General features: G+C 31.6%; 3 protein-coding genes across 6 annotated transcripts; 1 reads left to right on the top strand and 2 right to left on the bottom strand.

The window, feature by feature from the left end:
* Positions 1 to 557: 557 nt before the first annotated feature.
* LOC144838741 (NF-kappa-B inhibitor-interacting Ras-like protein 1) lies at positions 558 to 14449 on the bottom strand. 3 transcript variants are annotated; one of them, XM_078694207.1, is made up of 9 exons: positions 14314 to 14449; positions 13833 to 14006; positions 13433 to 13531; positions 13197 to 13247; positions 12744 to 12842; positions 12276 to 12369; positions 8420 to 8506; positions 3776 to 3843; positions 558 to 3488 (listed from the first exon to the last, which is right to left on the bottom strand). In XM_078694207.1, the coding sequence occupies exons 2-8, from the start codon at positions 13920 to 13922 to the stop codon at positions 3791 to 3793; spliced, it is 573 nt and encodes a 190-aa protein (XP_078550333.1). In that variant the 5' UTR covers positions 13923 to 14006; positions 14314 to 14449; the 3' UTR covers positions 558 to 3488; positions 3776 to 3790. The 3 variants fall into 3 exon arrangements, with proteins under 3 accessions (XP_078550333.1, XP_078550350.1, XP_078550341.1); XM_078694215.1 differs by lacking the exon at positions 558 to 3488 and adding an exon at positions 3560 to 3577; XM_078694224.1 differs by lacking the exon at positions 8420 to 8506.
* Positions 14450 to 14532: 83 nt separating this feature from the next.
* Positions 14533 to 16942, top strand: LOC144838534 (holothin acyltransferase-like). The gene is made up of 3 exons (XM_078693939.1): positions 14533 to 14595; positions 15198 to 15859; positions 16135 to 16942. The coding sequence occupies exons 2-3, from the start codon at positions 15202 to 15204 to the stop codon at positions 16434 to 16436; spliced, it is 960 nt and encodes a 319-aa protein (XP_078550065.1). The 5' UTR covers positions 14533 to 14595; positions 15198 to 15201; the 3' UTR covers positions 16437 to 16942.
* An 87-nt stretch (positions 16943 to 17029) lies between these two features.
* LOC144838511 (prostatic acid phosphatase-like) lies at positions 17030 to 25142 on the bottom strand. 2 transcript variants are annotated; one of them, XM_078693913.1, is made up of 10 exons: positions 25026 to 25142; positions 23589 to 23684; positions 22745 to 22993; positions 22207 to 22299; positions 21863 to 21949; positions 21439 to 21589; positions 21010 to 21092; positions 20194 to 20303; positions 19601 to 19803; positions 17030 to 19227 (listed from the first exon to the last, which is right to left on the bottom strand). In XM_078693913.1, the coding sequence occupies exons 1-10, from the start codon at positions 25140 to 25142 to the stop codon at positions 19037 to 19039; spliced, it is 1380 nt and encodes a 459-aa protein (XP_078550039.1). In that variant the 3' UTR covers positions 17030 to 19036. The 2 variants fall into 2 exon arrangements, with proteins under 2 accessions (XP_078550039.1, XP_078550046.1); XM_078693920.1 differs by lacking the exon at positions 25026 to 25142 and adding an exon at positions 24851 to 24902.
* Between the last annotated feature and the right edge of the window lie 73 nt (positions 25143 to 25215).

Raw genomic sequence — 25215 nt, 5'->3', positions numbered from 1 at the left:
TATATGCATATATAGCAATATTATTGCATAATAATTGATTTTTGAAAAGTGCATATTTTGGCAATTTTTTCGAAAAATCCCTGTGCTATAGTACAGGAATTTTTTCAAAAAATGCCAAAATATTGACCCTTTTATTTTTTGACATAACTGCTTACTATGTGTCTATAAGATGATGATAACGCAATATATACACATATATAGCAATATTATTGCATAATAATTGAATGTTGAAAAGTGCATATTTTGGCCATTTTTCGAAAAAATCCCTGTGCTATAGTACAGGGATTTTTTCCAAAAATGCCCAAATTTTGACCCTTTTATTTTTTGACATAACTGCTTACTATGCATCTATAAGATGATGATAACGCAACATATATACATATATAGCAATATTATTGCATAATAATTGAATTTTGAAAAGTGTATATTTTGGCAAAATCCCTGTGCTATAGTACAGGGATTTTTAGAAGTCGATATTTTGGTTACAAATTACGAGATAAAAATCCCTACTCTACTACTCAACTCTATAGTACAGGGAAAAATCAGAACCAAACATGTAAAATTAAGCATCTTTATTGCGACATAAATGTACTAACATTATTACAGAACTACGTGATACATGAGAAGCGAACAAAGTTTCCCAGTACAGAAAGTGATGAAAAGTGTAGAAAATATTAGGCACTCTCATGTTGTACAGTAGCTGGATGGATTTAAAACTATACAATTGTATAACTTGTGGAATGCACAATGATGTTGGATATCTTTTAAATATAACTTTATAGAAATTTATAAATTTTATCATGTAAATTTTAGTATAATAACGAAATATTTTCTGTGTATAAACAAATTATTTCTACAACACTATAATAAAATACCAGACATACACGAACGGCATAGCGTTTAGACGTTAAACATCCCGTAGTATCGCATCATCTGACAGGTACTTTAATCCCATAATGTTATATAGTATAGTGATACTTAGAGGGTTGGGTTATGTTAATATTTGGGGGTTAGATGCTATGGTTTGTGGCTGTGGCCGTCATCAGATATGATACTGTAGGATGTTTAACATCGCCAGATGAGATACAGTTATTTCAGAAATTAAGAGATATTTTGCCACAAATCAAACAAATGTTAAAGATGTTGTTCCAGTCTTCCAGTAAACTAATTGGTCCCTCTTCTCCTTTTTTTCCCCCAGGCAATACCCTTTTTTTATTCAATTTTTGGTCAAACTCTTATATGACATTAAAATGCCATATTCAATCTTTCTTTCTCTCTTTTTTAGGGGAACAATATATCTTTAACAATAAAACGTTGATCGGCAGCATGAATCTGAACCTCACAATCAAAGTATATCATTATATATGTGGTAAATAATATTCTATAAAAAAAAAACTTGGTTCGTACATTTGCATATTCAACTAAGAGGTGGGCGAACGTATCACTATTATTAAAATACATATTATTTTTTTAAAATATACTGTACTGTAAATGATCAAATTAAAATTTGTCTTTACAATTACAATTACAGTGGAACCCCTATTAATGGGACACTTTCCTATCGAAAAAAACAAGGCAAAATATATAAATTTTTACACTAGGACTAATCCCTATTGAGGGGAATCATTGTTGGGTCCTGAAGGTGTCCCCTTAATAGAGGTTCTACTGTATCCTTACTATGCTCTATTATATAATCAATGCATTTAATCATAGTTCCAAGTTATAAGTAGATATTATTGCAAAATATATAATTTAAAATATGCATTGTATAGTAAAGTTTTCTTATTTGGAAAATTATGTATAAAAAATAAATAAATAAATAAAGTTTCATATTGCTTTATTTTATAATTTATATATTTAGGGTTTATTTCATTTTAATACACACACTATTCTCAATTCAGTCACATTTCAGTCAAAATGTCCAATGTTGCCTGCATATGATTGGTCCTCAAAGCTGTGAGCTGGGATGTTTGTAACATTCTTATGTATTTTATTTGAAATAAAGGATGATTTAAGAGGGTAAATTCTAGTTCACAGACAAACTTATACAAGTGATGCTCTATATAATATATCTATATTCAATTAAAAAGTGTAATAGATATTTTACATCCTTTTAGTGTTCACTGACCAATCTACTTACATTCTTGCTAACTAACTGGACCTATGGAATGTAGCTACTCTTTGTTTATATATACTATTTCTTTGGTCAAGCATAAGGTGCATAATGAGTGTAAATTATATTTGTGCTATAACTAATTCCTTAACTAATATTAAACAGCATTGCTAGTACAGTCAAGTCATATCAATACCGGACCGGTGAAAATGGGAAACTCTCCCAAATTCTGTTTTACCATTAAAAACATATACCAGATTTTCTAGACATTATTAGGCCAGCCCAAGGTGTCTAGTATATATTATGGTCACTTCATTTATAGAGGAAACAATTACTGTACTATGTAGATTGTAAGCAACTATGTCACATAGTATAAAAGAAGTTTTAAATTCTGCATGGATAAACTATCTTTTTCACATCATAACAACTTGTATACTATAAGTTTTAACAAGTTTTGCATAGTGTGAAATTGTTCCAAGATGTTTTACAGCACTGCGCATGTGTACTTGCACTGCCATTTAACTGGCTATACTAATAACATTAAATTACACTAATAATAATTAAGTGTACCGCAAATATGTAGATCAACGGCAAATTATTCTCTACATCCACAAATATTGTCCTACGAAAAAAACATACTGATTATGAAATCAGTTTTTAACTCCATGGTTTGGCTGCATTTGCCTCTTTCCTAAACATCCCTTTAAAACTATGATGCGATGACGCAAAAACATCTTGTCTAAGAAAACCCAGTTATAAAGTTATACATAAGTCGGGTTGCTTACATCATGCAAAAGAGGCCATATAAGGGTACTCACCGAAATTCCCCACAAATACGGTTTAATCTGTGTCGGTACTTTCTCTTTGCCCGACTGTCAATCAAAGCCGTGACTGACTGATTGACGGATCTTAACACAAATTACAAAATAAAATCGACATAATAACGTCGGTCAACAAACTCTAACTCACTAATTAGATTTTTACTTAGCAGTCTGAAGTCATTGTTAAAACGACTAATTCCCATGTTACAATGTCGGCTAGACTTTTTTTCTAAGTAAAATATCCTTCAAAAAATCTTTTTTTTTTCTGTCAATCTTGGAAAACGATGTAATACCTTTCAATTCAGTGACATACTCATATGTCTATCATTGCTAGAGGGTCTGAGAAAATCAATATAATGATAAAAAGTTTGCGGTACACCATCTATCATTCATACGAGGTAGTTTTTCGCGATTTATTATGAACATCTCTATAGTTGAAGCTATGTATTTGTTTCATAAAAATCCATGACTAATTGTATTCATAATTTTCTGTGTATTCTTTTTTTGAAAAGTGCATCAATTTTCTGTCCTCCTACAGGTTGTGGTAAAGAAGGCTATAAAAAAATAAAAGCAAATTATTTTCAAATTTGATGGAAGCTGTTGACTACTCAGTAGGGTAGTACCTGAGAAACAGACGAAAAGGCTGCAAAAAAAAAGAAAAAAGAATTGTCGCTGCAAATGTACCTATAAATTATGTTTAAATAAATTAATAGTTTGATTAGGACTATGGTAAAGTAGAATATAATAAATTGGTTGAAGGTGAACTGATGGGTTTTTCGTCAATGGTATTAAAATATCACAAATAATAAAATGTAAATAAATAAAACTTTTTATAACTTACCATTATCTACCATCTTTAGGGATCCACAGACTTGCTTTTCTTTCCACCACTGAGAAAAGACGATTTTGCTGCAAAACAAAAAATAGTATTTTATTTAATGTATTGTTTTCCAAAACATGAAAATAAAGATGAACAAAATCCTACTTTGAAAATTACATCTTGTAGTTGTTTAATAAGTTATTAACTTTTACCAAAAAAAATAGAAGGATAGATATACAAATTCAAAAAATAATGATTCAACTAAAAACCTGTTTTCTTCTAAACATTTTGCTTCCGGTTAGATATCAAACAAATTATTCCTTTACACAGAGTTACTATAGGATGGACACATTGTGTGTAATGCTCCTTCAAAGCTTATATTATATTAATCTATAAAGTTATACAGTTACTATAGGATGGACACCCTGTGTGTAGCGCTCCTTTGAGCTATACAATTAATTTAATATATTCCCAATGCTGACATTACTATCCATATCTAGAAGTAAACGTTTTATTGAATAAAACCCAACTAATCTAATTTAGTTGTTACATTTATTACATCCTCTATTATCAGTGTTCAATTACGATTTTTATGAAGCGTTTAGCAAGATAGTTCCCGCGAGTGAAACAATTACACGGCTATTTCACACAACTGTGATAATCACAGATATATATCACAGGTAATTCATTTAAAAAAACAAATCACCATAAAAGAAATTGTATAGAGTGATACATTCTGTCCAAATCAATTACATTTTTTCACAAAGCAATATTAAATTTTATCAATTGCAGTGACTGATATTAATTGAAAAACTATAAGAGAATTACAAAAGCAATATTTATTTAAACTATAAAGTTAAAACCTGAATAGGAAAAAACACAGTTTCATTATTTTCACAATTAGTTTTACCACGATTGTTTGTAAAGTATAGTACTACAGGAATATCATTAATCAATTAATTTCATTTTTTGACTTTTGTGTAGTTTGTAACAAACTCGTATAGAGCATTTTTTTATCTATTTGTATAATGTGCTTATGTGATTAAATTAAATTTTATTATTATATTATCATATTATATATATAAATCAATCAAAAATTATTGAAAATCGGATTTACATCATTTATCATTTTTAAATGAAAGTAACTAAGTTTCGGTCCAGAAGATAATTTTAGAAGAGGAGTTTTATTTTAAACTAAATATGAGCAATATTTTTATTTATAGGATGGATGGACAAGGTCAAGTTCATGTTGGTATTTGGGAGTCAATGGTTGCTATGGTAACTGTCAATCAAACGAGACACCTTCAAGTACATTAGATATCATTCATTATTTCACAGTACAGTGACTGGTATTCATAGGATGAAGCACTCAAAAAAGATTAGCAGAAAAGATAGAAACGAAAATAAGAATTAAACTTACGATAAATGTTTATTTAGTAAAAGGATTCATAAGGGAAGGATGGGTGATAGCAAAAATTAGGCTACACCCTAAAGTAACGTAAAGAATGAACCAATGTGTTTAGAAGCATGTACTAATGTGTTTAGAAGCATGTACCAATGTGTTTAGAAGCATGTGTCAATGTGTTTAGAAGCATGTGTCAAGGTGTTTAGAAGCATGTGTCAATGTGTTTAGAAGCATGTACCAATGTGTTTAGAAGCATGTATCAATGTGTTTAGAAGTATGTGTCAATGTGTTTAGAAGCATGTACCAATGTGTTTAGAAGCATGTATCAATGTGTTTAGAAGCATGTGTCAATGCGTTTAGAAGCATGTGTCAATGTGTTTAGAATCAGCATCTACAGTATTGATAGAAGTATGTGTCCATGTGTTTAGAGGCAAATCTTAGAAATAGAAATTAATGACTACAAACTATTCATAATAGCAAATTAATAGTCATGTGCAATAAATCACAATATCAATTACGTCTACTAGTTCTAAATTGTCAATAATCCAGCCCTAATTTTCAAAAAGCATTTAATAAAACTGTTCTAATTGAATAATGTTAACTATCGCTGTCAGTGTCAATAGTGGAAATGATTTGTGCTACATAGACAAATTTCAAAAAAGAAAACAAAACCCCTTCTTTTCAACTCAAATTTAAACTGATGGATTTTTAAAAGATGGCCTAGATTTAAATTAATTAGTTTCCTTCCTAATAAAAATATTGATTGTTTATTATAATTCCAAATTGAATAGAGAATACGTATTTCTTAATTTCCCTAAACTAGTTCAAAAGCTTAAAATAAATTAAGTTAATTTGTAAGGATTACGATGTCAATGAACCTGCTATATAAAAAAACCAGAGTTGAATCATTTTTATCACTTTCCCTGATGCATACAAATGAGAATAAAAATATGGTATAATAATTATTTCTAAATTATATTAGACATATTATGTTATAATAAGGAACTCAGGCTGTTTAACTGTTATGTAAGGGTGGCTGGGGTACCAGTGTATCTTGAAAGAGAATTCCATTTAAACACATCATCAATCCCCAGTTGTCTAATGGTACAGAATCTCCATATTTACATTACTGTACAGCTTTTGGATCTAAGAATTAACTACAGTACAAGACCCCCTTTGGGACACCCCTATTCAGGGGACATCTCAATTACGGGGACACTTTCATGTGAAACAAACTATAATTACTACAGCCAACACATAATTCAAGGGAAGGGGTAACTAAGTTGTTGACTAAGGGGATGCTTTCCGTCAAATGAAAAGACATTGTTTCAACACTATGACACAACCCTTATTATTTTATCGTAATTGTCTAATTTAATCTTTTTATTTTTTGGATAATTATTTTTTGATATAATTGTTTTAAATTTAAATGTATATAGTAGATTTGTACTAGTTAAGTATAGTTTTATATATTTTGTCATTTTTAAGAGGGCCCCTGAATATCAGCTGGCCTGCGGGTTCAGCTGGAAGGGTTACCCTCTATAAATAAAGTTGAAATAAAAAAAAAAAATAAATAAATAAAAAAGGGGACATTTTGTATTAAGTCTTGAAAGTTCTACTGTATAGCTTTGTTATATTTCAAACCGATTTTGATGTACTGTGTTTATTGACATAAAATCAAACACAAAAATAGTTTATTTTGATGTTTATGCACTAAAACATGACTTTATAAAATTGTAAACACGCCCTAATCAATCATTTTTTATCTATGTTTATTAGGCAATTTGCCACGTTCCTGTGAACATGAAAATGCTTACAATTCAACGTCCTACAACGAGGTAAACACACTCACATCTAGCTTATCTGTGTTCTCAACGATGTTATAGCGAGACAACATCCAGGGAAACGCCAGGGGGCGCCCCAAGAGACACGAGGTGGTTTAATTTTTTTTTTTTTTGGAATTGGGAATCCAATAAATACAGATTTTATTTTGAAATTTGTATATTACTTTTCTTCTTTTTAAAATTTAAGTTCTGTTACAGAGAGAATCAACTATGCCAATTACAACAAGCAATTTTAAACCGTACCCATGAACTACAGTAATTATTAAATAATACCGCACATATATTGAGGATTACAGTTTTCTGGTCCCTTGAAATTCTAGAAATCAGTAAAATATTTTTCTACAAAATTGGATACATGTATTGGAGTTTGCGACACGTATCAGCTATAACAATAGATACAGAACGAAAAAATAATACCCTTGATTTGCATCTGGAATAAATTGAATTATTAGTAGAGAACAATGAATTGTTGAAGTAACAAAACTAATACAAAAATTGAAAGATGAAACGGCTAAAAATGAGTGAAAATGAAAAGAACATGCTTGTTTCAAAATTAAAACTACAGTAATTCAAAAAGTAACTGAAAACATTGGTGTTTTTTTTCTGAAAAAGAAACACTACAGTAATTCTGAGATTTGTTCGACGCAGCAGGATTAGAAATAATTGAGGAAACAAGGCGAAAATCATACACGCTACATCAATACGGAAAGTACGAACATTAACACGATTGCTTTGTATTAAGCGCCAAACAAGGTTTCCATTCCTCGGGGGGAAAGCATGTATACTATCTATAACGCCACAGCGCACGACAATTCTCAGCATGGCTTAAGTAATGTTTACTTTGTAAAGCATGTTGGGACGTGGCTTGACATGTTGTCGGGACGCAACACGTCAATTCGTATCCTCCTACTTAAAGGGTATTGGATGATTTTGATCATAAAATATAGGTCGCTTTTTTTGCGTTTTTGATTTGCGAAATAAGTTTTGGAAGTTTAATATCGGCAGACTTTACGAAGGATTATGTGGATAGGATATCTTCCTTATCGACTCGTCAAATCTGACATGTGACATGTACAATCAAATTGAAACTAGATTCGCTCCAATGCCAATATTTGAATGTTAATGGACATTTCCAGAAACAACTACAGTTACTACATAATAATAATAATAATTCATGAACAAACATACATGATCATAGATTAAATTGTGATGGGAGGAGGTAGGCTGGGCAAAAACCCTGACACTAGGTTAGGATTGATCCTTGGACCTTGGGATTGGAAAGCAAGTACATTAACCAAAAAGCTACAGCTCTACTTTCTTTAAAAATAAAAAAAATTGGTATAAAACAGAAGATGTTAGAGACAGGAAATGAGTCATGTGATAATTGTGTCTGAATCACCTGACAGCTATGCTTACCTGGTGGCTGTGTTAACCTAGAGGTAAGGTAAATGATTGGTTCAACTAAACTGTTGCGATCAGTTGCAGATACTTCGAATGAACGCACTACATTAGAAAAGAAAACATAATCTTGGTTAATAGTAAGACCTTAATGAAAACTATACAATTTTGAAGTGTTTTGTTTATGAGTTCAGATATTGTCATAGAAGCACATAAACTTTCCTGTACAACGACCTATAACATTAAATTAGGTCTCTGAAAAAAATGAATGATGAAAAAATAGATAAAAAAATCAAATGAGATCATTTCAATTAGCAAAAACATATGATATTAATAAGAAATATAATTTGACACATCAAAAAATTAACTTTTAAAAACATAATTTTGTATATAATATATAAATGATAATTAAATTTGATAGTCAATGAGTTGAATTATAATTTAATATTAAAACATATGATACCAATGATTAATATAATTTAAAACATCAGAAAATGTAAACTGTTAGATAGATTTAAAATGTTTATAGTGCGTTAAAAAATAATATGATTAAATTTGATGGTTCGGTTTGGTTCAATGTCTGTCTGAATGCATCATTCATTTTTACATATGTTTCACACCCATGTGAGTTGGCAGATACGATAATTATGTTCAGAAGAAATTTGACAGCATTTAAAAAGAAAAATGACATTGCAAAAATGAGTAAAAAAATAGCACATTTTAAATAGGAGTTGGGATACTGATGATAATGAGAATGAAAACATTGACTTTAAAATATATATAATTATAAGATTTTCATAGCAAAAGGGATATATGGCCATGCCCCTATTGTACACTTGGTTAGGTCCCAAAGGTGTTCTCCCGCCCCCTTTATTAGGGTTCTCTACTGTATTTTAAATGTATTTATTTATACTTTGATTGTACATTGTCAATTTCAATTTTTTTCTCTCTAAATTTCGATTGTATTGTTAATGAAATGGAGTGGAGCTTGGTTGTTAATGTGCATACCTTCCAATCCCAAGGTCCGGGGTTCAATCCTAACTTAGTATACCATTTAGTGATTTAAATCAATGATAAATTAAATACATGATCTTTTATATATCACTTTTATTTGAACACCATACCATTCGTAACTTCTGTAGCCAATGGCTAGATTCCAGTTACAATTACAAGTACACAAAAATATAAAATTGACATCAAAATTTCATTTACAATTCATCTAAAATATTTTACTATAAAAACATTTTCATAAAAATCCATAGAAATTTGCTTTAAAAATATAATAAAATACACAAATAAAAAAAAAATCTTTACTTCTTTCTGATTTATGGGCCATGTTAAAAGTTCAAAGTCTCTAATAATGTTAGGATTATGTTATTAAAAGCTCTTGAAATTGGATAAACATATAATTGAAAAGCTGTGTCATCCCAATTCCCACGAGACTGTAAAAAAATTCTAGGCTTAGATAGTTGATGAGTGTACACATTAAGAAGTTCAATCTACCCTTGGCATACCACAGTTTTCTGGGTGCAGATGAGTACCACAGATGGAGTATGTATACCTCAGGGCTAGGCTAGGAATCTGGAGTTAATAAAAACGCAAATTCACAACATTTTTAACAAGACAGAAGGGGTTAGAACATGGTGATGGAACGCAGAAACGATGATTTGACATAAATGTTAAGGTGACGCATGAAGCTTTGGACAGAAGGGTACGGCCAAATGGCGTAACATTTCTATACCATCTGAAACACCCATGTGAGCACAGATCATGGCATGTCAAATGCTGTCATGCCTCAAACAAATGTATCTATATAAACGTAGAGAAATATTAACACAGTATGCAACATTGTCCACAAGCTAGATATTACACTATGGTAAATTGTATAGCTTTGTAAATTATCACAATGATTGTTACAGAACTTTCTTTTAAACAAAATTAAGTGTTCAGATTTGATTAAAGGGGTCTTTCACACCTGTTCCGGTCCGGCTCCAGCTCAAGTCTTTGCGGCATATCAACTAAAAAGATTGGCGCATAGCCGCATGGAGCATCCCGGAAAGGAAACATTGAGATGCCATTTTATTTGTCGGACCCAGACCGAAATACTCTTAAGTGGTGAAAATGTAGTCTGCAGGAATAAATTTGATTGGTTGGAAGTCAATTTGTTTTAACGGCCACTCTGGAACCGCCTTTATATAGTTTGTATTGTTTATTATAAAATATAAACATTTGCAACAACATAATAACACCATTATGAAAAAGTCCTGTAGCTTCACTTTTTAAAAAAAGAGGCTTACTTTACGATGCTTGTTCTGCTTTACCACTGACATAAATAAGTGGGGTTATTATCAATGTTGTTGCAAAGGCTTGTATTTTCTAATAAACAATAGACATTTTAATCCCGGACCTGCCCTTTAACAACAGGCTGAGAACATTGGTTGTCATGTACAGTAGCATGTAAAAAAACACATCACTCGATCCAACAGAAGAAGTAACTCGACGTAACAAAACTACTGTCAATTACTTTTATACCTATATCATGATGTAGCAAATTTTAAAGTTTTGCTAAAAGCGTATCAATTTGTATTTCAAATGACAGACGATTTTAAAAGTACCTAATTCCGTATCCCTAAAATACAGAACATTTTTCAAGATCTCTGCGCAAATTGAATTTTATTTCTTGGCAAAACGACATTTCAAATCGTGTCATGGCTTGTAAGAAATACTTAAGGTGCGGATTAACCACGAGAAAATATGGGCTGACGACTACACACATGGGAAAGGGGTATTTGCAAACAAGGGGGGTTTTCTAGGCAATTTTATCCATGTGGTACGTATCTGTCACCAATGCATCGGGTGATTGACAACTAAACGACAGTATCAATATACACAACAGTGAGATGTCTGACAGCGGTAATTCCGTTGAAAGAAGCTTAACATTGTCGTGTAGTACATGATTTAGAAGGTTAATGGTTCCTTGTTAATACCACCAAAAACTTCAAGTCAACCTGTCTATCAACACACTTTGTGGTCAGGGTAATTTAGGTCATGTTGTCGGTCGCTGGTGTTGACTTTGTCCCAGTTCATAAACCTCAAGAGGGGGCTTAGCAAAATTATTGTAACATAGAGAACTAGATACAGGGGTGGATTCAGGATTTTTTAAACAGGGCTAACATATTATTTTAATAGTCTGTCAAAAATAGATATTTTAGCTTTGATAAGGGAGAATCAGAGTAAAAAAAGACAGCAAAGTGTCAACTTCAAAGAGGTCTTCCATGAATAGGGGTTGGCTGTAGTGTTAAATATATTTCTCTTTGTTTGCTTCATTGGGAAGTGTAACCTTTACAGGAAGGGTTCTATTTAGAGTATTCTAAAGTATGTAATGGGTGAATCTTTTAGACCAAGGGTTTCTGAGGTACTGTACATACGATTATATTATAATATTACACTGTAGTATCATTTCTAAAAATACATAGAGTAAAGATAGAACAAAGTGAAGAGGATTTCTTCTATTTGGTCCTTGAATAACAGTAGATAATAATAGAAGATAGACAAAAAATTTAAACCAAAATGTATAGTACTGTATTTAATGCAACATGCAATTGACTATAACGGTTTGTTTATTTCATCCGACTTAATTGTTAATGTTTAATCTCATCGTGCCGTTAGTGCTGTTTTGATTTGATTTCAGTAACATACAGGAAAACAAACACAGATCAACTGTATCATCATTTGTAGAGCATCATGATAGGTCTCTATCTTTGTTCATTACCAGAAACATTCACAAATCAAACAAATATCATATTTTATTACAGAAAATACATGAACAAAAATAATATACTCTATTAGAGAAAATACAGTACATGAAATTTACCTTTCTGTTTCTTCTCCCATGTATTGACAGATTCCGCGCTGACTTGTCGTTCTTCCACTAAATCTGCTTTATTGCCAAGAGCTATCATGCATACCTAAAGAAAAATAATACACTATATATATCAATACATCTTCATTCCTCCAAGAAAGTGTCCCCTTAATAGGAATGTCCACTGAAAAAAAAGTATTGGTCGTAGTGCTGTAACATACTGTATATTGCTCCTCCCTTGTTTCTTTCAACAAGTGTCTCTTTAATAGAGGTGTCCCTGAACCCTGAATAAGGGTGTTCTACAATATTTATATAAATTTAATTATGCATTATATTTCATAAACATATCATATTTATATTGTTTATAAATTCTATTAGTTTTTAAGCGTCATATTGGTCTATAAAATTCTAATTGTCTGTAACTACACACTTATTTCAAATGCTGGATTCCATAGTTTTACATATCTATTAATTACCAACCTTATCTTTAAAATCTCTTTCTTTTTTTATACTTTTTCTAAGTTGCTCCATTTGATGAAAAGAATCGAGATTTCCCAGACTAAATACGAGAATAAACCCCTACAAAATAAAGAACAAATTTATTTTTTTGTATTATGTGAAGAAATTATTTTTCATTAATCATGCAAAAGCAACTGAATTATCAACAATTATGCCTAAGTGTATCCTTGCTATTTTATTGGTTAACTGTGTATCACATGCCGTGCATTATTTTGATCTATCCTCAAAATAGGTAGGTGTGTTATAAAGCAAATAATTATTGTTTAAATTCATGTAATTGAAGAAATATGATGTGTTGAAAGATGAATTGGTCTATTCAATCCAGCTTCACTTCGTTGACTAGACCTGTTTGCCTTCAAACTCATAATATTTTCCCTCATAAACATTCATTAACATTTGTATATTAAACCTTACATCAGCCATTAGTATGTACTGCCTTGGTAATTCTTGATATGTTGCTACATCCTAAAGAATAAAAAAAAAATTAATATGGAGTTTGCTAGATCAACTGTTTCTAAAATTCAACATCAATGTACTGTAATTTTTTTAATGATGTGAGTGGATTTTTGTTTTGTTTTTCTTTTATTCTTTGGTTTTAAAACATTTTAAAATCACAGGAATTCAAAGAATCAAAAAATAAACCAACTCACCAAACCCTTAGTGTCATAGAATTGCACCTTTTCCTTTGCCCCTCTGTCTGTATCAATTATTGCAACATGGATGTCTTCAATTGTTTTAAACGGTGGTGTCTGTAACAAATACAAATTTTAGTCAATTTCTAAAAATACTTAGATAACGTCTCTTTATTTTAGTTGTAAATTACAATACATTGTATTAAAAGTAGATTATTGAAAATATAATTCCCTAGTACGTAATAGCAACTATGAATGATAACCAACTTAAAAGCCTTTTAGAGATATTTTGGAAGCATCCGACATCCACTGAATAATCAGGAACTATAGGATATACCAGAGGGACTCACAAGCATAGCTTAAGATGTCCAAGAAAAAGGAAAATCAAGGTAAAACAAAAATTGATTTTTTCACAAACCTCTACTTTGCCATGCAACGCCTGCTGAAGGATGGACGTCTTTCCAACAGAAGTTCCTCCACACACAACAATCTTGCATATTTTCCCCATACTGTAACTGTTACTTTAGTCTTTTAGTCTTTAGTAGCACCCACAAAACATTCTTTTATATAGATAGGCCTATGCTAGACCTACCTTTAAATATAGAATAGAAAAGACACATAAATTGATTTTAATTTATTTAGTATTGTACTCTAGTTAAAAAGTCCATTGTTTGTTTTATTTATTTTCTTATTTTTAATGTGTATATTATTCGATATTCATAGATTTTACCTAACTTTAGCCCTGTTTATTGAACCAGGCCTATCATCAGTATATTTTTAACAGGAAGTGGAGCGGTTCTAGGTGCTGCCTCCGCTTCGAATTTTTTATCTTTTCTGTGGCCTAGCTAGTATACACAAAAGTATATATTTCTTAATTATTTAGCCTATAGCATACATACCAAATCAACTTTATCTAAATGAAAACTGATGCTAACACATACAGAACATTATTGGAATAAATTATTAAAGAAACACCGGTTTTTAATGGGAATGAAAGCTGAATTGTTTTTTGTTTACGTTCAGTAGATTTGTTTTTCCGGTTTTGTCCCCCGAGAATTTATTTTAGTAGAACTGAAAAAGTAGCGGTCTGGCACGATCAGCTTTTAATAAATTAGGAAGTATGGACATGTTTCTATGTTTTGATTGTGTTGCAAAAAGATAGCAAATCAAACCACCGCGTTGTAAGTTTTGTATTTAATAACAGTAATATAATTGTTTATTCAATATGAATTTATTTATACATTTGTCCGAACATTAACATCACAATATTCCGTCACGTTCTCGACTGGTGTTGAGCTAAATAAGACTAAGTCTTTAGGACTCTATGCATGCCCTCTCTTTTGGGTCTACTCTCTAGGCTTAGGCCGGACGTCTAAAACTCCAGCAGGCCTATATGATTATGAGATGATGATGTATCGTTCGCCAGAGAATGTGCATAACGACCCGTAAACGTGATAGAACCTTTTAGGCCTAGCTACACCAGGAAACGGGAATCCCAGGAAACTATTTGAATCAAATCGACATCTTGCTTTGAATGTTACTTCTTGTTATTTTTGTATTAATTATTTGCTTTCCAATAAAATGTTTAATTAATAATGTGAAACATTACCAAACTCTATGCTAATGATCTCTATCTGGTGGTTAATTTGCATATTAATTTGCATATTATTATACACTTTTAGCTTGGCCTACTGTACAGATAATTATTTATGTTGGATGTATGTTGCTACTCTACAATAAAAAAGAGAATATAAATACAACTTACTTTCATGTTGAATTTCAGAAAAATGTCTTTCTTCAGACAAACATCAAGAAAACTTCTGAAAATGGTTTGGAACGATTGTTCTCAATGCCATAGAATGTGCACATTATCAGAAGCAGCACAGTCAATAAAAATAAGGAACATCCACGAAGGAGAATCGGGCATACTGGCCAACAGCTTAGCTCTTGAGGGTTGTAGAGCAAAAACTACAGATTTAAAGATGTTTCATAAATTGGATCCATCAGGTTACTATATGTCACTGACAGACTCTGGAGAAGTTATTGGAACAATAGGAGGGATCCGATATAGTGATTCCTTTGGTTATATAGGATTTCGTCATGTGGATGAGGAAAAGAAGGAACAAGGATACGAACAAGGATTGTTGAATGTTGCATTAGAACATCTGAAAGATCGATGGCTTGGCATCGAAGTTAAACCAGATGAAATAGAGACATTTCAGAAATTAGGTTTTATCACAGCATGGCATAATGGCTGCTTTAAAACGGAAAAGACACCATTCTTCCCGGAGCTGGGTCAAAATCCTTCCATACATTCTATTCCCGAAGGACCTTTGGGAAGAGTTGTGGAATATGACACAGATATCTTTGGTGTAGACAGACGGCGATTCATCATGAGCTGGACTAAAACTGAAAAGAAAGGAACTAGCTTACTAGTGACAGAAAGTAAGCATTACTAAACATTGCGCTTTGAATTTCCCATCCTAAAAACCCCCTGTTGCCTCCGACGTATGTTTTTAGATTTGAAAATATACTACTGAATTCTAAGAATAGTGCCAACTTGCTTAGCAAAGTCAATGATTTAGCTTCAAGTAAATTTCAAAATTAACTATTAAAGCAACAAATTGATAATGCATTTCCACTTACAGATTAAATTGCAAATGTATTCTATTTTAAAAATCTTACTTTATTCTTTAATAATTAATTTAATTTAATTTCAGATGATAAAATTATGGGGTACGGTGTAGTACGCCCTCTACAAGAAACGAAATGTCATCGTATTGGACCTTTGTATGCTCTCAACACAGCAGTGGCACAGGTTTTAATTTTGGCTCTGATATCCGTGATACCAGATGAGGCGCTTTATATAACAGCGCCTCTTACGAATCCTTCGTTCATAAGATTACTTACGAATGACCTTCGTCTCGAACAGATTAACGAAACTGTAAGGATGTACACAAAGAAAGATCACGAAATACCAACGCATAAAATGTTTGTGATTGTTGATACAAACGTGGGTTGATGAACATTAATTATTGATGCTAAAAATTGATATAAAACAACAATTGCAAAACAAAACATAAAAATTAAAGTTCTGTTAAAGATGTATTGTCCCCCAAAAACATGAAAAATGAAGATTAATTAAATGAGACTTTGAATATGTTATTTTGTAGTTTTAATAAAGTTAATCACTTCCGTAGAAAAAAAAACGTAAAAAAATGATGTTTTCACTTATAAAATGACAAAATAAATGGTTTTTGCTTTAAATTACTGTTTTTTCAGGTAAATACATTTTTTTTGCAATCCAATTTTTGGTGAAAGTGGATAACAATTATGTTACATTAAAATGGCATATTCAACCAAATTTTGTTAAGAATTATTTTTTTCAGGGGGACAATACATTTTTAAGGTTGAGTGGAAGAATTTCTTTAAAAAAATTAAGAAAACAATTTTTTTAGAAGAGGAATATAAACAATAATAAATATATATGAAGACAAATTATGAATATTGTATCATTTTTATTAAGAACATTACAAGATAATATGAAAGTTAAACACAAAGTTGCAATTGACAAAACAATATTGAAATTAAGAAATGTTTAAATCTGTATATTATTTATTACATTACAGTTTGATTTTAAAAAATCACAAAAGTTTGAAAAACATCAAATGAAAGTAAATAAAACACAAATTAAAAATCTGGTGGATTAAAAATAGAACATTGATTTTTTAAATATTTATGGTGAAATGTATATTTTTACAGTTACAGTAGTTTGATTTTAAAAATAAAAGTCCATAAAACATGCTTAAATGTGTGTGAGCAGTTACCAAAAACTACTTCATAGTACTAATATTAAAAAGTTAAATATTTATTGCACTTTATATCTAAAAATTGCAAAAATTCTACACCAAACAGAATATCTTTTATTTTTCTTAAATAATAATGTACTACTACTACTACTACTACTACTACTGTATTAAATTATATTAAAATCTTTCTGGTTGTATTATTGATACCAATGTGGTCCTTTAAATAAACCTGTTAAGGTTGTCCAATTGATGGCAGAAAAGGAATTATATTCAGAAATAATGCAAAGTTCTGAAACACCAAACAAGCATCTACACCATCAAACTTTATGTGACAACATAATGTGCCCATATATGGACATGACAACATCATATCACTACCATATTTTGGCACATCATGCTTTTTAGATAGTGTAGACAGAGCTTAAAATTATTTTGGCTGTAGTTGGCGTAAATATTTTAATACTATTAATTAAGAGGGGGGCAAGGGAATGGGCACAAGGCAACAATGTCTATACAACCTACAGTTACATAGTCCACAGTGCAATAGACTTGGCTATTGCACTAGCACCATCACACACAAGATTGAAGCACCCAAGCTAGACATGGTCAAACACTATTCAGCAAATTACCTCAATATATTCCACAGCACAAAACTAAACGTAGTGTAAAAATGCTAAAAATATGAAGTGAAATATTAACAGGAGGAATGATGAATATTCTTTGGAAAGACTAGAGTACTGTAATGAAATCAAACATAATGGGTCCTGTTCGGACATATAGAATTTACACATCGTTCTCCTGCGTGTCAAAAACGCTGTTTAATAATAATAACTGAATAAATGTGTATATGATGATATATGATATATTTCTACAATTTATGATATCTATTCCATAAGCTGTAAACTGTACCATCATTTAAAAATTACTGCTAAAATTCTTTCCTAATAGTATTGCAAAATTTACCAAAAATGTATTGGTATTATGAATACTACAATGCTTTTTAACATGGAGGGTTTAGTGGCTTATCTAAACTTTATTCAATTACCTCAATTGTTAATCTATAATTTTAGTATTTCAGAAAATTAAAATGTTCAAATTGACTATAATTTAAATGTGTTTCTAATTGCTGTTATTACAGGTGTAAATATATTTCGCACATACTTTAATTCATTTAAATAGTCATGTACCACAAATTCACTCTACGGTATTCAATAAAATACCAATATGGCAACAAAAAAGGTTAGCACTACGCTTATTTTATCATTTACAGTACAGTGGCGGAATTGTTTTTTTTTTTGTACAATAACATAACCTTACCCTGCTTATAAAATTACTGGAAGAGCATAAAATGGCAATTAAAGTCTAAAATACATTTTAGACCAATATTTTAAAAACATTAAAAACAATGATAAAGCCATATAGTACACAGTGCTACAAATACAATAGTTTGAATATTAAAATAAAATTTCAAAAAGTAAAATCATGAATGGTTAATACAATAAGGTTAATACAGTACTGGTTAAAAAACATGTTTGGTTTGTGCCACTTATGACATTAATACATGCCTGGTTAATTAGTTGTGCATTAAACATTACACATACTGGGTTGAAATCCTAATTAAACATAGAAAATCATAATACATGTACTATATGGTTAATTGGTTGAGCACCAAACATTGTATACAAATATTGGGTTCAAATCCCAAATTAAACAGACCATAAATCAGCACCTCAACTACATTTAGATATTTTCATTTTTGTATATTATTTTTAATTTAAATTTAATTTAAATATTCTACAATATAAAAACAATGCTATGCATCAAATACAGCCTCGTCTTCCGACTCGCTCATACCGGTCCCTAGCAGATGGAAATCGATCGGTTGCATTCGACTCCGCGGCTTGTAGTAGACCGTACCGTTACAGGCCATTATTATCGTTAGCACGCACATAGTAAACGCTAGGCAGATGAACATCAAGAAGACAACAGCAAAGATCAACCAACCTATGATGTGAATGATCTAGATGGTAGCAATCGCTTGATATAATTGTCATTATAAAATAATAATAATAATACCATGCAAGATTATATACTGTTATTGTTCTTGTAGCCGTCTTCTGAAGACACATGGCCGTCATTGACGGACACTTATGTATCAGTTGACTTCACTGCTGATGTACTCGAGATCTACATTTATACCATGCTATACATTTTTATTTTAAATTTATATACCATTGAGAATAAGAGCTACGTTCTTTATTAAAATATTTATATTGTACAGATAATTACGCTGCCTGTAACCCAGGGTAGTCTTCCCTCGGAGAACCCTAGTTTTAAAAACAGCTTTGCGAACTACTACATTCTCAAATTGTCTTACCTGTGTTCCATTCAACAGGCATAGTTAAATGGACATGTTGATTGCATTCCTTTTGAAAGTCATCTGGGGTCACCGATTTAGCATATTCTACGAATTGGTCAAAAGGACACTGTTCTGCACATTTGTTTCCATCAGGTCCTATCCCGAGTTTGTACGGTGGTTTTGATGTATCATTTCTATATAATAATTCTACAGTTAACAAACTGAAAAAAAAAAAAAAGATTTTATTTAAGCTTTAGATTCTCACAAAAAAACATGAAATCTCCAATGAGATCCAGCCACTGATACCCACAGCATTGTCATTTTGTTCAGTGCTTATTTTATTTTGTATCTCCATCGAGATCCAGCCACTGATACCCACAGCATTGTCATTTTGTTCAGTGTTTATCTTATTTTGTATCTCCATTGAGATCCAGCCACTGATACCCACAGCATTGTCATTTTGAATCTAATCTCTACCTCTTTCCGATTTTTATCATTTTGACTTTGCTATAGCAAATGTGATATCACAGTACTTTATCATAAATAAAATACTATGAAATGAGGTGTAAATCTATGATATTATGTATTTAATTTACCAAAACAAAACTTACTTGATGTCTACATCTTCATAAAGTTCTACTATAACACAAGAAGCTGGTGGAGGTACAATGTTATTAATTGTACTTATACTGGACAGTAACCCAGCTACATTGGTATCATGCTAAAAAAACAATGATTCAATATATAAATAATCCAGGTCACCACATAAATTGAAAGTCAATATACAAAGAGTGGTTGTCATCTAACATATCTTCATTAAAATGGGTTTCCAGACCAAAGCATTTTGCTATTTTACAGGCTTATTATAAGCTTGCACAATGCAAGCATGTAAAGCTCAATGAAAGCAAGTTGACCAATGACAAGCAACATTTCTAATTATCTATACCTTGTGATTGGTCAATTAGTAAACCAAGCTTTAATTAGTCTCTCAGAGCAAGGTATTTGTTGCAGCCAGACATAAGATCAAGGGAGTGTTACAAATTCCTATCTTGCCATTGTGTCACTCAGTTAGATTACCTTGGTCAAAGTAAGGGTGCTACTCCGTATGATTTATTTAGAATGGCTGACGTTTTGTACAATACATCACAGGTTATATCTCTATGAAACATGAAGTAGCCAGGGGGCAGGGGGTGTGGTGGGAGAAGGTGTAAGCATATTCACACCCCATCCACTATTAATTTTATTTCAATATATTAAATTAAAACAAATACTTCTAATGGGCATGCATATGGACACTATTAAATCATGGGTATAAGATGCTCGAACAGGATGCAGGAACTGGACGCCTCAACTGCACCCCCGAAACCTATCACTTAAACAGTTTAGACATGGACAAATGAGTAAAAAATAACATTTTAAATACTTACTGCAGAATACATAAATAATTTAGGAGATGGCTGCCCTATTCCAACAGCACTAAAATTAGCAGCTATTGCAGCCACTAGGGTACCTTAGTGAATAAAAGAAAGGAGTTATTTCATTTAGCACACCAATAAGATTCACTCATTCATTTGCACTTTATGTCAGGTTCAGGATCTATAGATCACAACAAAAAAAAGACTGTCTACACTATCAAACTTTATGTGACAAAAAAATGTGATGTGCCCATATATGGACATGATGATGTCATATCACTACCATATTTGGGTGCATCATACTTTTTTGTCAAACTAGTTTGATAGTGTAGACAGAGCTTTAGTTTTCCTTGATTCTACACTGGTGAATAGGTCCCTGATCATATATGTGGTAAAAATATTAACCAGTTATTTTTTCAAGACCTATGAAACTAGATTTACCTGATAGTAGCTTCTTCAACTCAGAGCTCAGATTTTGATACACAGCTTCATACTGGTAATTTTTAAGAAGTATCGTCCACTGATAATAATTACCATCCCAGCCATCAACCTTCTGTAATGCCCAATCTGGTAATGTCAAATTTGCTGCATTCTATAAATAGTTAAAACAACAATAAGAGATTAACACTATTCCCATGAATAGTGCTGGCATTTATCAAATCTTTTTGCTTAAGTCAATATTTAATAAGTGCTTAAGTGAAAAATTAAGGTTTTATTTCATCAAACCAGTTCTTTTAATCTTATATAGTAGAATGAATTCGTCCTTTAAGATTTAAGAAAAAAATATTTGCTTATGTAATTGTGAAAACTGACTTCAGCAAAAACCAAGTCTTATACCTGCGTCAATATGGTAATTGTTACAAACCTCAAAATATAACGCATCTGCAACTTGCCCAAGTGAATGTATTTGTCCTTTAACACCACTATGTTCAGAAATATAATCAATTATTTTCTGTAAAAAATAATGAACCTTGTTGCTTGTATAAAAATGTAAATGATTAAATTAAATTTAAATTAAAGATGATAACAAACGACCTGATATATACATAAATAATTTTTCATACAAAAAACAAAAGTAATTGGAAAGTTTCCATACTAAAAAACTGAAAAATTCTTTCAAAACCAGATTTTTTTAGGTCCAAAAGTTCCCAAATTATTTGTTACTATTAAAAACACACAGACATATACATGGCATTATTTATTTGTTACCTTGTGTTTTTTATTAAACTGATCAAACAAAGGCTTGGTTTTTTCTTCAATCAGAATATCTCGTTTCGGGCAAGGCATACGTGATTTTAAAACCTGCGAAAACAAAATTGAAATAGAATGTTGCAGAGCTTTTAATTCAGTTAATTACTGTAAACAAAGAAAGCAAATTCTATATTAAAAAACATAAATTAAGATAAACTGTGAAACTTTATACAGAAACCAGAGGACACAAGAAGGGGCAACATGTTTTAACAATATCTTTCACTGCCTAACTATATTGTTATTTCTGGGAGCCTAGGCATAAAGTTTTCTTTAAACTTATTTAGGCTTCCTTTTAAACATTAAATATTTTACTTTATGTTGTTTTTGAGCCTACATAATAGTGTTTATGTGTGGAGAATGTTTAATAAACAAAACACTATGGCCAACCCCTACTCGGAGGACACTTCTATTGAGGGGACACTTAAATACTAGGTCCTGATTGATGGTACAGTATCTCCTTAATAGGGTTTTAGGTTCTACAAAATTATACACGTACAGGGTCTTCATCTGTAGGCCATGTGAAGATACCAATCGGTTGCCATAATAGATTTTTGTCCCAAATTTGACGAACACTCGGAGGAAACATTCCAGCTAGGTTACTTTGTGCCGACATAACAGTACGATGAGTGTCTGTGCTGTGTATTACGATATCCTTCGCAACGTATGATGGCTGCAAGAATTTGACATCTTCTATGTACCGCTTCCGTAACCACTGCCCAAGCTCGTACTGCTGATTCATTCCTTGCTAAGATTAGGAATTAATTTTAATTATGTATTAATATTTTACAACTATACTAGAAATATAAAAAACAATATGATGATATCTCAATATGGTGAGGGACAAAATTCTGCATAATTAAAATTTATAATTAGCTACATAGTGGAAATGGATACACCAGTTACTAAGCATGTTTTGAATGTAAAATTCTGCATATCCAGACAATACCAATTGATAATGGACAATGGATAAGTATACAATTTTTAGATAGAAAGAAAGATTATCTAAAGCTCTGTCTACACTATCAAACTTTATGTGACAACATATATCCATATATGGACATAATGATGTCATATCACTACCATATTTGGGCATATCATTACCGTATTTGGGGAAATCACACTTTCTTTGCCAAACTACAGTAGTTTTGACAGTTTAGACAGAGCTTTATGTTCTGAAGAAATGAATCGGAATGTATTTTACAGTGAGTTTAAACAGATTGCCTCCACTTATCATCACAGCATATAAAAATCCTTGAGGCAGGATATGAACAAAAGAACATCGTTACGTAAGCATGTTACTGTGCCACTACTACCATGGCGACTGCTAATCTTTACTGTACCTGTGTTAGCATTCCAAATCCTTGTGGCCAAACTGTTTCATTGTACGGATCTTTAGGATAACTGTTAACTGGAGACCTATTTCCATGGCGATATAACTTAAAAAAACAAATACAAATTATTTTTAAAACTAGCGGCAAGCAGGCTGGAAACAAGAATACAGAAAGTAGCTTCAAATGTGAAAAGAAATATGTACTTATTGATGAACTGTGTACAAGCTTAAACTGTTGCTGTCATCATGATGATGCCTGGTGTTGTCACACATTGTTCATTGATGTGGCGTACCATCAAGGTTTTTTGACGCACCCCTGCATCAATAATTATTTATACTGTAAAGACGCACCTCTCCTGGGGGTCATACACAGTGGGTCATACAGTACAAGAGAATAATTAAGGAGCTGGGGGTTGTGGCATTTCCACGACTTTTTAACATTTCTTTTGTTATATTTTTAATCAAAATCATCGTGACGACTACTGTAACTGTGGTTAGACCGGATTTATTTATTCACAATTTGTTTTGCCACAATTAAACCACATGGCCATGCATTATACATAGTGAAAATGCCAAAATTGTTATTCAAATGAATTACTTTATATTAAAGCGGCTAGCCTAGGGAGTAATAAAGGGCCTAGGCCTAGCTAAGGGAGGCCTAGGCCTAGCCCCAAGGCTAGGGTTCCAGGACGATTCGGCCCTGAGACGATTCAGCCGCCCAGGACTATTCGGCTTTTGGGCCGAAACGTCCCACTTTGCAGGCTGAATCGTCCCACATTTAGACAAAACCAATGATTGTTAATTATAATGTTATACAGTTTTTTTTTGGTTTTTATCAAGTTTTCAAATGTATTTCAATGTAAATACAGTAATTCTTCTGATATATAGGCTAATATAAAAATGTAATCTGTAACTCTGATACCGTCATGTCTACAAACGGTATCGTTTTGTGGAAGTTTAGTCAAGTTTTTTCCGGGGAATAGGTCCAAAGAAATAAAAAAACATACATTATTTAAACATTAATTAAAATTCTTTGTCAAAGTCAATAAATTTGAGTGGGCCGAATCGTCTCAGGGCCTAATCGTCCCGGGCCGAATCGTCTCAAGGCCGAATCGTCCCGTTACCAAGGCTAGAGCAGAGGCCTAGCCTAGGCCTATACAGTATTTTTCTATATTAAAATTCTTCACTTGACACTCCATTTTTAAGCAATAATTAGGCTACATTTAAATATACTAAGAAATAAATAATATACATACTAATTGGTCAACTTACACTGAATAATAATTAAAATTGTTAGGCCTAGGCCTATACCCGTCAAACCTTAAGTCAGCCATGCCGTCAGATCATCCGATCGTGTTCCGGTGCCCTTTTTATTTTTTATTTAGCTAGGCCTAGCTAGGTTTAGGCAAAGAGCCTGCATATTTATACAATTAGACACAATACTTACAACATGCACCTGTCTTAAATTTCTTTCTGCAAAACTAATACATATTTCATGTAAGAAAAACATAATTAACAATACATTTTTTAATGATTTGATATTTGAAGAATCAAACGATTCCATTTTGCCGTCGTGTTTTTGTTTAGTCTTTTAAAAAAACGCCCTCTATAGACAAAAAAGTTTAGTTTGAACGCCA

The sequence above is a fragment of the Antedon bifida genome, chromosome 1 (genome assembly GCF_963402885.1).
Source record: "Antedon bifida chromosome 1, ecAntBifi1.1, whole genome shotgun sequence".
Taxonomy (NCBI): domain Eukaryota; kingdom Metazoa; phylum Echinodermata; class Crinoidea; order Comatulida; family Antedonidae; genus Antedon; species Antedon bifida.
The sequence above is the reverse complement of the archived record's forward strand: the minus strand, read 5'-3'. Positions and strand labels throughout refer to the sequence as shown.

What these genes read in the sequence shown, in the direction of transcription:
- LOC144838741 (XM_078694207.1), bottom strand. Translation starts at nt 13,922, where the DNA reads ATGGGGAAAATATGCAAGATTGTTGTGTGTGGAGGAACTTCTGTTGGA. An exon ending in TCTATGACACTAAGGGTTTG is followed by an intron (nt 13,248 to 13,432) that starts GTGAGTTGGTTT and finishes TTTATTCTTTAG; the next exon opens with GATGTAGCAACATATCAAGA. An exon ending in TAGGTTAACACAGCCACCAG is followed by an intron (nt 3,844 to 8,419) that starts GTAAGCATAGCT and finishes TTTGTTTTGCAG; the next exon opens with CAAAATCGTCTTTTCTCAGT.
- LOC144838534 (XM_078693939.1), top strand. Translation starts at nt 15,202, where the DNA reads ATGTCTTTCTTCAGACAAACATCAAGAAAACTTCTGAAAATGGTTTGG. An exon ending in TAGCTTACTAGTGACAGAAA is followed by an intron (nt 15,860 to 16,134) that starts GTAAGCATTACT and finishes ATTTAATTTCAG; the next exon opens with ATGATAAAATTATGGGGTAC.
- LOC144838511 (XM_078693913.1), bottom strand. Translation starts at nt 25,142, where the DNA reads ATGGAATCGTTTGATTCTTCAAATATCAAATCATTAAAAAATGTATTG. An exon ending in GGCCTACAGATGAAGACCCT is followed by an intron (nt 22,300 to 22,744) that starts GTACGTGTATAA and finishes TTGTTTTCGCAG; the next exon opens with GTTTTAAAATCACGTATGCC. An exon ending in GCCTGTTGAATGGAACACAG is followed by an intron (nt 19,228 to 19,600) that starts GTAAGACAATTT and finishes TTCACATCATAG; the next exon opens with GTTGGTTGATCTTTGCTGTT.